This window comes from Lepisosteus oculatus, chromosome 11, assembly GCF_040954835.1.
Source record: "Lepisosteus oculatus isolate fLepOcu1 chromosome 11, fLepOcu1.hap2, whole genome shotgun sequence".
Classification (NCBI taxonomy): domain Eukaryota; kingdom Metazoa; phylum Chordata; class Actinopteri; order Semionotiformes; family Lepisosteidae; genus Lepisosteus; species Lepisosteus oculatus.
In genome coordinates this window covers 28682022-28693808 of record NC_090706.1, presented here as the reverse complement: position 1 = coordinate 28693808, position 11787 = coordinate 28682022, and the positions used below count along the sequence as shown (strand labels likewise).

General features: G+C 44.8%; 1 protein-coding gene across 1 annotated transcript; it reads right to left on the bottom strand.

The window, feature by feature from the left end:
• Positions 1-4919: 4919 nt before the first annotated feature.
• Positions 4920-9989, bottom strand: adrb2a (adrenoceptor beta 2, surface a). The gene is made up of 2 exons (XM_015349374.2): positions 9804-9989; positions 4920-9632 (listed from the first exon to the last, which is right to left on the bottom strand). Exons 1-2 carry the CDS (start codon positions 9972-9974, stop codon positions 8421-8423), a joined length of 1383 nt encoding a protein of 460 aa, XP_015204860.1. The 5' UTR covers positions 9975-9989; the 3' UTR covers positions 4920-8420.
• Between the last annotated feature and the right edge of the window lie 1798 nt (positions 9990-11787).

Sequence of the window (11787 nt, the reverse complement as noted above, 5' to 3'; positions counted from 1 at the left end):
GGCTAATGACAAACAAATTAGCTTGCAGAGGGAAAGAATGCAGCCTCGCAATTTAAAATCTTGGATTGTCTCCAAGTAATTCAGAGAGCGGCCAGTACTGTCGGGCATTAGCAGCGTCTGCTGCCTGTTGGGGTGAATCAGATTAGCTCACCTGTCTGAGGAAAAACACAAACGGGTTCAACTCTACACTGGACATGAGCCGTGCTGATCTGGTTTGGAAGCCACTCTGGCAAGTGGAGAATATGGCAGAAAACACTCTCCTGACTGGTTTCTGGAAACCGATGGAGAGAATCTGACGGCTTCAGAGTGACAAAACTAGAGACTGTTCCTACAAACATTTGCATACTTTATTTGCAAACTGAAACAGTGTAGGGCTAAAGTTTCTGGACGTTCACCCTCACCTTCCGTAGTCTCTGTGCATCCTGTTATAATGTGCTGGAGTGTCCCAGCGGGATTTCATTGCGGATCAGCAAGTTTGCTCTTGACAACAACCATCAGGCTCAAAGAGGCTCGTCAAGCGTCTTTGAAGGATGTTTTGGTCGATAATGATACTTCTGTTTGCTGTTAATGAAAACGGCTGTGGGTTTGAATGTTTGGTCAGCGTAGCCTTAAGAACACGATCTTAAAAAATGTTCTGGAAGATGGGAGGCCACTTGGACCATATGTTTTGGTTTATTATTGCTAGTTGATCGGCTGGTGTCCCATCCGGGGTATTATCCAGTCTTGAGCCCTGTACTTCCAGAACAGGCTCTGGGGTGCGGTGTTGCTCAGCAGGGATCAGCAACTTTCTGATAATGGATCGGATGTTCTCAATGCTGTGTTTCCCTGGAATTTGCAAAAAAAAAATGATACTAGGCTCTTGGGTTTGTTGTTCTGATCTTTGTCCTGTGATAGCAATTCATCATGCAATTACGGCCTGCCCTTACTTAATAAAAATATGATCTTGCTTCAGCAGAATATATATTTCAGAAACTGGAGCCAAATGTTGAATGTCTTCCTGTAGCCTCTGGGGGAGTGACTTGGACTACCAAGACTGACCCTGATGTTTTTCATTCTGAATTGCTGTTCCGCTTTCGTACGGTACAAGAAACAAGAACTAGAGAGGACCTACCCACTTCTTGGAGGAACTGTTTGCAGAACATATTATTCAAGTTCAGCAGAGGTTACACAGTATCGATTTCCCATCACTGTGTGCAAAGAGCTACTTTTCCTTAAGCAATACAATGTAAATGGAACTAACTTGTTTCCCATCACAGAGTGTGGCCAGATGCAGAGGCCTGATCTAGATGGATCAATGATAGCTCCACACAACCACCTTTACTGGTTAAGCCACTTGGTTGCCTCCTGGAATATAACAAAGTATTTTTTTAACTGTCCTTCCAAACTATTTGAGAATACCTCTAATAGCAGGTTGGTCCATCTCAGTGGCAATTTCAGATGCTGTAATGGTGACAATTCCATTTGATGTTCACAGATTTCTGATGACCACGCTGTGGTCTTTTGTTAAATGATGTTGAATCCATCTTCTGTGACTCCATTTCAGTCCACTTCATACTGTATGTACTGGATTGGACGCTGTTTGTGGTTTGACCTAGCCTCCAATCACTGCCGGGAAACCCTTCAAGCTGTCTGAACTGACACATTAGCCAGGTCTGCTGTTTCCTTCAGTGGTAAGGTCAGCCTTCTTTCACGTGACACAGCACACTGAAGAAAAGGGCTGGGCTGCTACTGCTTTACAGTACCCAGGGATCATGGGACATACCATGCCGTGGACCTTTTCCATTAGTTTGGATAAAATGGGACACTCTTACAGGGTGCGCAATTTCTTGATATTTCAGTAAGTCACAATATAAAACATGATATCACAAGCCAGAAAAGTTTACAAAGTGTAGCACTTAATTGATGATTATCAATGTGATCTGATCTCAAACCTTTAAAAGACTGCAGCTTGCAGCCCACTTAACAGTTTGAGAGAGAGAAAAAGAGAAAAGGCCAAGATAAATGCACCCACCCGAAATAAAACAGGGCCGTCATTTTAAAAAGAAGCATTAATAATGAATTCATGGGATCTACGGCAGTACTGAAGGAGAAGCAAGCTGAAGGGGATAATTCCTTACTGGAGGCAGTTGTGCAGAAAATTACTCAATTTGAAGAGAACATTATGCTAGGCATATCTTATAAGGAGTAAAGCAATGCAACGTGTCCCTTTAAGAAGAAAATGTAGATTAGAAACAGACTCTCTTGAAGGCAGTAAGTCACCGTTAGACTTTTTAACTAAAGCTCTTTGCTGTACTGTAATGTTGGGACATGTAGTTAGAGGTATAGAATCTTAATCAAAGGAAGTTGTATTAAATGCATGCAATGTATTCTTAAAACCTCATTCAGACTAATGTGTATACTGTAGTTTTGTTAACCACAGTACAACAGAAGATATTGCTGCTCTGGAATCAGTCCAGACAAGAGCACCCAGGTACATTCCTGGGCTGAAAGGAATGTCCTTCACTGAAAGGTTGAAGGAACTGAACCTTTTTATGTCTTGAACAGAGAAGATACTTTGGGGTTCTGATACAAGTGTCCACGATCCTCAGAGACACTGACACACTCAAACCAGAGGACTTTTTTTCGGGGCCAACAGTGAAACTCAAAACAGGGGAAGCCAGTGGAAAATACAAGGAGAAATTTTACAGAGCTATGGGAGCGGGGAACAAGTACCTCAGCCAAGTTGTTGAAGGTGCTACCTTAACCTCTTTCAGCAAATGGCAGGATGGTGCCCTTGGACTCATTATACGGCCAGATACTCATGATACGGCCAGCAGCCGTATCACCCTGCAACTCACAACTGGCAACCCACTGAAGCTCAGCAGGTGTGAGCCTGGTCAGTACCTGGATGGGAGACCTCCTGGGAAAAACTAAGGTTGCTGCTGGAAGAGGCGTTAGTGGGGCCAGCAGGGGGCGCTAACCCTGCGGCTCATGTGGGTCCTAATGCCCCAGTGTAGTGACGGGGACACTATACTGTAAACAGGCGCCGTCCTTCGGCTGAGACGTAAAACCGAGGTCCTGACTCTCTGTGCTCATTAAAAATCCCAGGGCGTTTCTCGAAAAGAGTAGGGGTGTACCCCGGCGTCCTGGCCAAATTTCCCATCGCTCTTTATCAATCATGGCCTCCTAACAATCCCCCTCTATAAATTGGCTTAATTACTCTGCTCTCCTCCCCACTGATCGCTGATGTGTGGTGAGCGTTCTGGCGCACTATGGCTGCCGTCGCATCATCCAGGTGGGGCCTGCACACTGGTGGTGGTGGAGGGGAGTAACCATTACCTGTAAAGTGCTATATAAATGTAAGCAATTATTATTATTATTATTATTATAATTATTATCTGCTACCTACTGTACTACATGAACTAGTTGGGCCTCCTTTCACTTTTAATCTTTCGTCTGTTCTCATGTTGTTATTTGATGACAAATGAAAGACTGTGATCAATCACTTTAAATTCTGTATGGTATAAACAGCTGGTTAAAGAGTACAAATGAATCTCCATCTTGTCTAGGTAGACTGTGTTCTAGTACAGTATCAGCCCACATGGTTGTCGTGTACACTATCAACCCACACTGTTGTGTACAGTATCTGCCCATATTGTTGTCTAGGTACAGTATCCGCCCATATGGTTGTCTAGGTAAAGTATCAGCCCACACAGCTGTCTAGGTACAGTAATGGCCCATACTCAAGATCTCATGAGCCAGAAAACTCTTTCATTTTACAACATGTAGCACTTCATTGATGATTTATCAATGTGTTCTCAAACCTTGAAAAGACTACTTTAAGTGAGACTTGCAGCTCACTTAACAGTGAGGTTGGGTGAGAAAGAGAAAAGAAGGCCAAGAGGTAGTGGTCATGTATTCATGTACAGTATCGACCCGCAGTGTTGTCTCTAGAAGAACATAGCAGGCCTACAGTATATTAAGAACATTACTGTAGGCCTTCTGTATCCACTTGGGTTGGAGCAATGTGTTTTCAGCAGAAACGGGCCTTGGGTAGCAATGGAACAATTTTCCTGGATTCAGTAGTTGCATGCTGCTGCATCAGCCTGATTTGACTATTTAAATAAATCTTCATGCTCCCCTCTCTTACAATGTCAAGTCCGAGCCTGTACCAGGTGCATGCAAATCTTGCATTTTATGTTAGAAAGAACACTGACGAGTGTGGTTTAGACAGACAACCACGCCTGAGACTGATTTGCACATGAGGTACTGTTTGTGAGAAGGCTCTTTGCCACAGCACAGAAATTTCTTCTCTGGAAAACAGTTCAGAGAAGATCAACCGGATACACTCTGGGGCTTAAGGGAATGTCCCACACTGACAGGCTGAAGGAACTGAATCTCTTTACTCCTGAATAGAGAATATTACGAGAGGACCTCAGTTCAGAATCCTCAAGGGCGCTGACAAGGCAAAACCCACGGATTTCTTCGGAATGAACAGTGGAGCAGAAACCAGAGGACACAGGTGGAAACTACTGTATGTGGAAGTGAATTATAAAACTAAGAACAGGAGATGCTTCTCTACACCAAGGGTTGTGGAAGAGTGGAACAGGTTGCCCAGCCAAGATGTTAAAGCCAATACCCAGGCTTCTTTCAAGACACAGCTGGATGAAATCTTCAGATCATTTGTCTACTAATTACTAAATGGCCTCCTCTCATTTTGAACCCTTGTTGTGCTATTAGTCAGAAACACAGTGAGGCTCAGAGATGCCAGAAGTATTTAAAACCAAGCAGAAGACGCCTGCTATCTCTTGCACCACATAGGGCTAGTCCTCTTGAGCAGCACGATATGCTTTCCGTTTCTGGGTGGGGGGGGGAGGGGTCACCCAGTCTGTTCGCAGAAAGAAATAGGCTGGCACAAACATCACCTGTTCAGAAACATACGTTAAATACACTCTTTATTTTTTAAACACAAATGTCCGAATCCATTTGCATTTAATAAATATAACATACAATGGAACGTTTAAATTTTCTTATCGTTGAACGTCTGACTTCCAACAAAAGTACAGCAACAAACAGACGACTATTTTGTGCGAAACATAGCGTAGAAATTACAGTAAACATTCAACGTGCGCGCCAGTCACTGGAGCCTTGTACTGTTGGAGCCTTGTCAGTGTGCCGATGAGCGAGCCCAGCCAAGCCGGCGTCCCAGGACAGTGGCCTTTGTCTCTTTCCTTTCCCTTTGCCCACAGGCTCCCAGGGAGGGTCTGCGGGGGGGTCCGCAGCGGTACTTTAGCGAGAGCTGCAAGTTAACATGAGCAGTAACATGCAGCCCGGCTGAAAAACATCGGGACTATTTGTAGGCATACCATGAATCCCCTATGCTCCATCACTGAGTCATGATGCTGATTCAATACAGGGGAATGGGAACTTATCCCATTATGAGTTATTATGTTTTAGTACTGACTTCTCATGAAGATTGTGATGATGATGATGATAGTGTCACTGCCACTTTTCCTGAACAATAATGCATTCTTGACTTGACATTCTTGTCTCCTGCGGTCCCTGGAAAAAGACCCACAACCTAAACTTGCCGATGCTATTCTGTCTGCGCTGGGTTTTTTAGTGTCACTTGATGCGTTTTGGGTTTCGAAGGAACACGGGGCTCAGCTGGCTCGTTGCAAGGCTATTGCACATATTAAAAACTGATTCCTGAACAGTGCAGGGATAAGGCTGAGTTTTGGAGGGATGAGCCCCCAACACACACAGAAAGAGAGAGATACGTTCCCATAACGAGCACTGCTGATGAGGGTTTCCGTACTATACGGTGCTGCGACAGGACATAAAGTGTGCAGATGCGTAAGTCGCCAGCAGAGGGCGGTGTATACAAATTCTTCCACACGGTTGGTTTCACGTTACAAAAGTGCATCTCAAGCAGTTCTATGTAGAATCATTTGTTTTAAAACAAATTTTAAAAATATATCTCACGTTTTCTAACTGGTATGCACCATCAAAAATGAGAAGGCTGTGAAAAACCGTTCTAGTATGGATTTCATTTGATATCCACTTACAGACGTTTATACAAATATTTTTTTTTTACATTAAAATGATCTCGCAAAGAAAAAATGTTTCCGTGCACATACACTGTACAGGTCTACATATACACAAAATATACATACAGATTGTATGTCTTTTATTCCGTATATGTCGATTATTTTTTGTTTTAGTACCAGTGAACGATGAAACTATCTCAGTATTAGAAAGTGCCCCTTCTTAATATCTGAACGATATTTATATGATCAAACTCAACAAATGAAAAGGGGATGAAAGGCGAACGACAATGCTTTGATTTCTAAAGAGAACGCTTTAGAGCCTGAAAACACGGTAATTACTGTAAGTGAATAGGAGGAATGCCAGTTATATTGATGCTTGTGATTACGATAAGTTCACAGTTTTGATACCCGCCTACAGTATATTTCAATAAGCCACTTTCACGAATTTACCGATTGCTAACGCTGGTGATAGGAGGCACACTGGGAATAGAGACAGCTATTCCGATTTTCTTTCAGTGCATGCAATGGGCGCAAATGATCACAAAATGCATTTTCTGTTGCATGAAGTTTGCTTCGAGAAGGCTGAAATTATTTAAATGTATTTTCGTACTGCGCGCGTTATAACCGCCCCCGGTCTGATTTCCTGCCCGGATGCTTTCATCTCTGTATTTCAGAAAACACCTCTAGACCAGAGCAGAGACAGGTGTGTAGACGCACTGGTGGGTCTCTGAGAGGCAAGAATGGACTGGAGCCGTTGCGGTTAATACTCGACTCGGGTGCTTTGCGAGTCGGATATACTGTACTGTATACGCAGGAACTCATCTTCCCTTTTTCATTCGCAGTAAATGTCGTGACGGAACCTTTTCAGCCTCCAGTAAAGATTTCTCTTCCTACGAGAAGCCACGACAGCAAAAACGTCTCAAAAGCTTAAGATCGATACATTTGAGTGTGCTTTTTAATAGTAGCAGTCGAAACAGTCGGTAGTGCTGTCTGTCTGGTAATGGCTGTACTGTAGTTACAGAATGGTCAGAGTGACTTTCATCTGCTTTTATTAACTTAATTGGCTAACGATTGTATCGGCAAAGACCAACTTCTGTTTACACACCCGAGCATTTCACTGCTGCGATCTGGGTGAAGTACTTCGCGTGTTTTTCCTTGCGATTTGATACCACAACTTTCTAGATGGGAATCCGAAACCCCACCACTACACCTCGATACCGCCTCTGGTATCTACACTTTACACCAGCGGCTACAGCTGGAATTCAGCCTGGATTCGCCTTGGGTTGTTTTTTTTTGTTAGCTGACTTCCAGACCGGACTGCCTTCCCCCCTGCACTGGGTTCGATTCAGCTTTGAACCCCATAATGGGAGTCTCGGCAAACTCAACACACCGCAGCCACAAGACAAAACGGGGTTAACCTTCAAGAGTATTACCAATCAGAAAAGCTGTCGGGGGCTGTAACTGTCGAAGAGCATTGCTCAACTGTTTTGCAGCCCTTTCCTCCTAAACGGAAAGAGCGGCGCTTTGCACCTGTTATTTTCCCTCTGAGTGTTGGGTTACTGTTGGGGAGCAGAGTCGACAGCGCCGCGCTTTATTAAGCCTCGCTTTAAATTTTCCACAAAATGAAACTGGAATGTATTGAAGATGCGGACGAGATGAATGCTGTGCAAGCTAATAATTTGAGTATACTTCGTTATAGTTCTTTTTTCCTGTTTTTGTTTTCTCTTCAGTTTTGTCAAAGGCGGATTTAAACTCGATCGCGAGTGCACTGTCCTTGACGTCCTGTTTAGTGAGTGATTAAAAGTTAAGACTGCACTTCCACATTGTGCAAATCCTGAGACTAGACAGCCCGAGACACCACTCTGAATCTTTTACCCTCGACTCCCCCCAAGATAATTCATTGTTGGAGCAAAACATATTGAACTCTACAAAACCGCTTGCTAGCATGGTCGGCAGACGTCAATTAAATACTGTTATGGTACCGTTTTCACGTTTGTCCTTCAATAAAAAAAGAGCCCTTCCTTTTTCTTCGCTCTTGAAAGGATCCGGAGTTTTCTTTCGTTGTAAGAACGTAAGCCTGGCTTCATTGCTCTCTTGCATTCGTTAAAAAAGAAGTAATGTCCCTAGTTCGTTAAAAAATTAAAAATAAAAACAATGAGGTAGGTGAAATGAAATTTAAAGTTGCAGAGACCCACTCTCCCGCCGTGAGAGCGAATGTGATCAAGTGGGCTCCTTTCGTTTTAGCAGAACCCACTCAATGGCGCCCACCACCCCCGCCCACAGTCTCACCCCCTGCATTCCCCACTTGTACATTCAAACACATTCATAAAATGTGTCCCCCCCCCCTCCCAAAAAAAAACTCCCCCTTTTCCCCCTGGGGGAGTCAGCGAGTTATACAACAGTCGTTAGAGCTTTGCTGCAGTTGCCGTTGGTGTCCGTCCCGGAGAGGGGACCCCGACATTTGGCCAGCGTCCCCTCCGGGGTGACGCTGTCCTCCGAGCTCGATCTGCCCTTTGCCTGCGGGTCGTTCTGCCAGCTGTGTCCGCTGTAAACATAACCATTGGGCGGGCCCAGCGTGGGGAAAGGCGACCGCCTCAGGCACAGGATCTCCTGGAAAGCGTGCCGGAACTCGGGGCTCCTGCAGTAGATCACGGGGTTGAAGGCCGAGTTGGCATACCCTATCCAGTTAAGAATCTTGAACGTCAGCTTGGTGTTTTGGAACTGGCCAATGGCCTCCACCACGTTGAGCACAAAGAAGGGCAGCCAGCAGAGAGTAAAGATTCCCATGATTATCCCCAGGGTCTTCAAGGCCTTGTGCTCCTTCAGGCAGAACTTGAAGGCCCTCTTTGGGGGCGCCTTCCCCCCCTTGGGCTCGCCGCTGCTCTCCTGCTGCGGGAGGCCGCTCTGGACGTAGAAGCGGCCCTCGCACCTGTCGATCTTCTTGAGCTGCTTCTTGGCCTCCTGGAACACCCTGCCGTAGACGAAGGCCATGACCACCAGGGGGATGTAGAAGGAGACGATGGAGGAGGTGACGGCGTAGGCGGTGTTGGTGTTGAAGTCGCAGCAGTGGGTGTCATTCAGGCACCTCTGGGCCTCGGGGTCTTTGGAGACCGACCACTGCATGTGGATGGGCAGGTAGGAGATGAGGCCGGCCACCAGCCACACGGCCACCACCACGATCCAGGCCCGGCACTTAGTCAGCAGCGACTGGTACCGGAAGGGGGAGGTGATGGCCAGGTAGCGGTCCAGGGCGATGACGCACAGGGTATCGATGCTGGCCGTGACGCAGAGGACGTCCGTGGCCGTCCAGAACTCGCACCAGAAGTTGCCGAAGTGCCAGGTGTTCAGGATGATGTGGCACGCCCCGAAGGGCACCACCACCAGGCCCATGACCAGGTCGGCGCAGGCCAGCGACATGATGAAGCAGTTCGTGACGGTCTGCAGCCTCTGGAACCGGGCGATGGCGGTGATGACCAGAATGTTCCCAAACACGATGCCCAGCACCAGCAGCGACAACAGCATGCCTAACGCCACCAGCGACGCCTCGCTGTGCTCAGGGCTGCTCGAGTTGGACGCGGAGCTGTTACTGAGAGGGTCCATGGTCTGAGAAACAACCACAGCAACAGCGACAGACGGGTCAATAAATGGACCGCTTAAACGGTAGAAAGACAAGGGGGGCAGCCGATAAAAAACAAAACACTTTTTTTTTTGCTTGTGCTTTTTTAACATAAAACAGGTGTTTAGTTATTAAAGGGGGGGAGAAAGTTTACTAACCTTCTCCTGCTGTGCTCTTGTCTTCTTCTTTTCTCCCACATCAATCAGCTTTATTCCTTTGCTCTTTGATGTCCGAAATCTGTTTAGACACTTCCCGAAAGAGCCCTGTCGCACTCTCCTCTGCTCATTTCTGTCCCACTCTTTCAGAGGCTGCGTTGCAGTCTGGCACATACAGTATGCAGGTTCCTGGCTGTGGATGGTGCTCGCAGGCTATTGACAGAACCTTATAGTAAGGGTGGGCGATGACATCATTTCCAGCAGCCAATGAGCAGGCGAGGAGGGCAAAGCGCTAAAGGCTGTTGTGTGAAACATCGGACTGGTCACTTTCTGTCTGTGAACCAAATCAACAGAGGAAGTATAAAGTGCTGCATATGTCAAAAAGCTCAGCTTCTTATAGCTTATCAGTCTGTTATGGTCTTGTCTCGAAGGAAGAAGTACAAATGCAAAAGAACAGATTTTACTTTCCCTCTCTGTGTCTCTCTTTCGGTTTGTGCTGGCTGTCTGACTGATTGGGGTGACTGTCTTAATTTTCTAAACCGTTGAAACTCGTGACAAAAGGCTAAGAACAACTTCTGTGCCCCCCAGAATCAAGTCTGCCCCAAGTTTCCTTGTCAATGGGACGATTAATCCTACTGAGGTCAAAGGAAAGTACTGTATACAGTATGTATGTGAAAATAAGCTTTTCATTTCGTGAACAAAAAAACATTTGAAAGTCCTAACCTGAAACTGCAGGGGCTAATAAATGGAGTGTTTGTTTTGAATCCACAGTGTGACTAAAAGTCAGTGCGACTTTTGAAAAAGCTTTTTGTCCACGAGAAAGTGGTATTTAGATAGATAGATACTTTATTGATCCCGTGAGGGAAATTGCAGGGACAATTATCTCCCGGTTCTAATTCCTGAGAGGATCGTTGTTTTTTAATGTTATTTTCCCGTTTTTCTGTTTGCTTTTGTATATTGGCTTGTTTGTTACTGCATATTTGTTGCAGGTTGTTTTGAATGTTTTTTGTATCTGATTTTAGATGTTAAATTGTGCTCAGAAAAGGGTGCTATGCAAAACTAGGGATTAATTGATTGATTGGAAGCCGTTGGCTACCCATTCTATGATTACTTTCAGAATAGCTGTTCTTTATTTTTAACCAGGCGAGTCTGCGGTGATATTTTAGGTATTGTATCCCGTATTGTATTGTACTCGTTAATCCGAACCTCTGTGAATGAGTTTTGTCTTTAAACTTGCCAGCGTGTAGACAGGCACACAGCGTTGAATGAGACCGTCTTGATCTCAAAAATCCTTCTCCCGCGCATCTTGTCTGCCCGCAAGTCAAGTGATGTATAGTTAGTATCTTAGGTGTTCGGAACTGTTTCTGAAATATTGACAGGTCTTGGAAAACCCATGTAGATATATTCGTTTCGTGTGAATTTTGCCACTGTTTTACTTTTGTTTCTGTGAACAAAATCCATCCGAACACGTCTTTCAGCTACCACTTCAGTTAAATTATTTAAAGACATTTTATTAAGCTTTTTTATCAAAACAACGCAAAGAAGTCGAATTTATTTTCCTTAGTTTGGAAGGATCTTTTTTAACGGCGTGTTTAACTTTGAAAAATTCTGTGTTGTGCAGGGAATGTATAAGCGAGTTGTGTTCATTTATGCCTGACAGCACTCATCCTTGCCATGAATATTTAAGTATAATACATTTTAAACAATTCACAGCTTTCCAGAAGCTCGGCATTTCTGAATTTAAAAAAGCGTTGGTTCCGTCACCTGGTGTAAGAGAAACCAGGCGCGGAGAAACGGAAGAAAAGCGACGATAGTGACTTTTTCAAAAAGGATAAATGGCTCGTTATTCGCACGGACCTTTTTATTTGACTAGAGGAAGATACATTTCCTAGGAAACGTATTTGAATACGTTTTTTAATCAATAGCACGAGACTGCCAAGAAAGCAGTCTTTCTTGCAAAGAGCACAAAAAAAAGATTTCTTTTTTG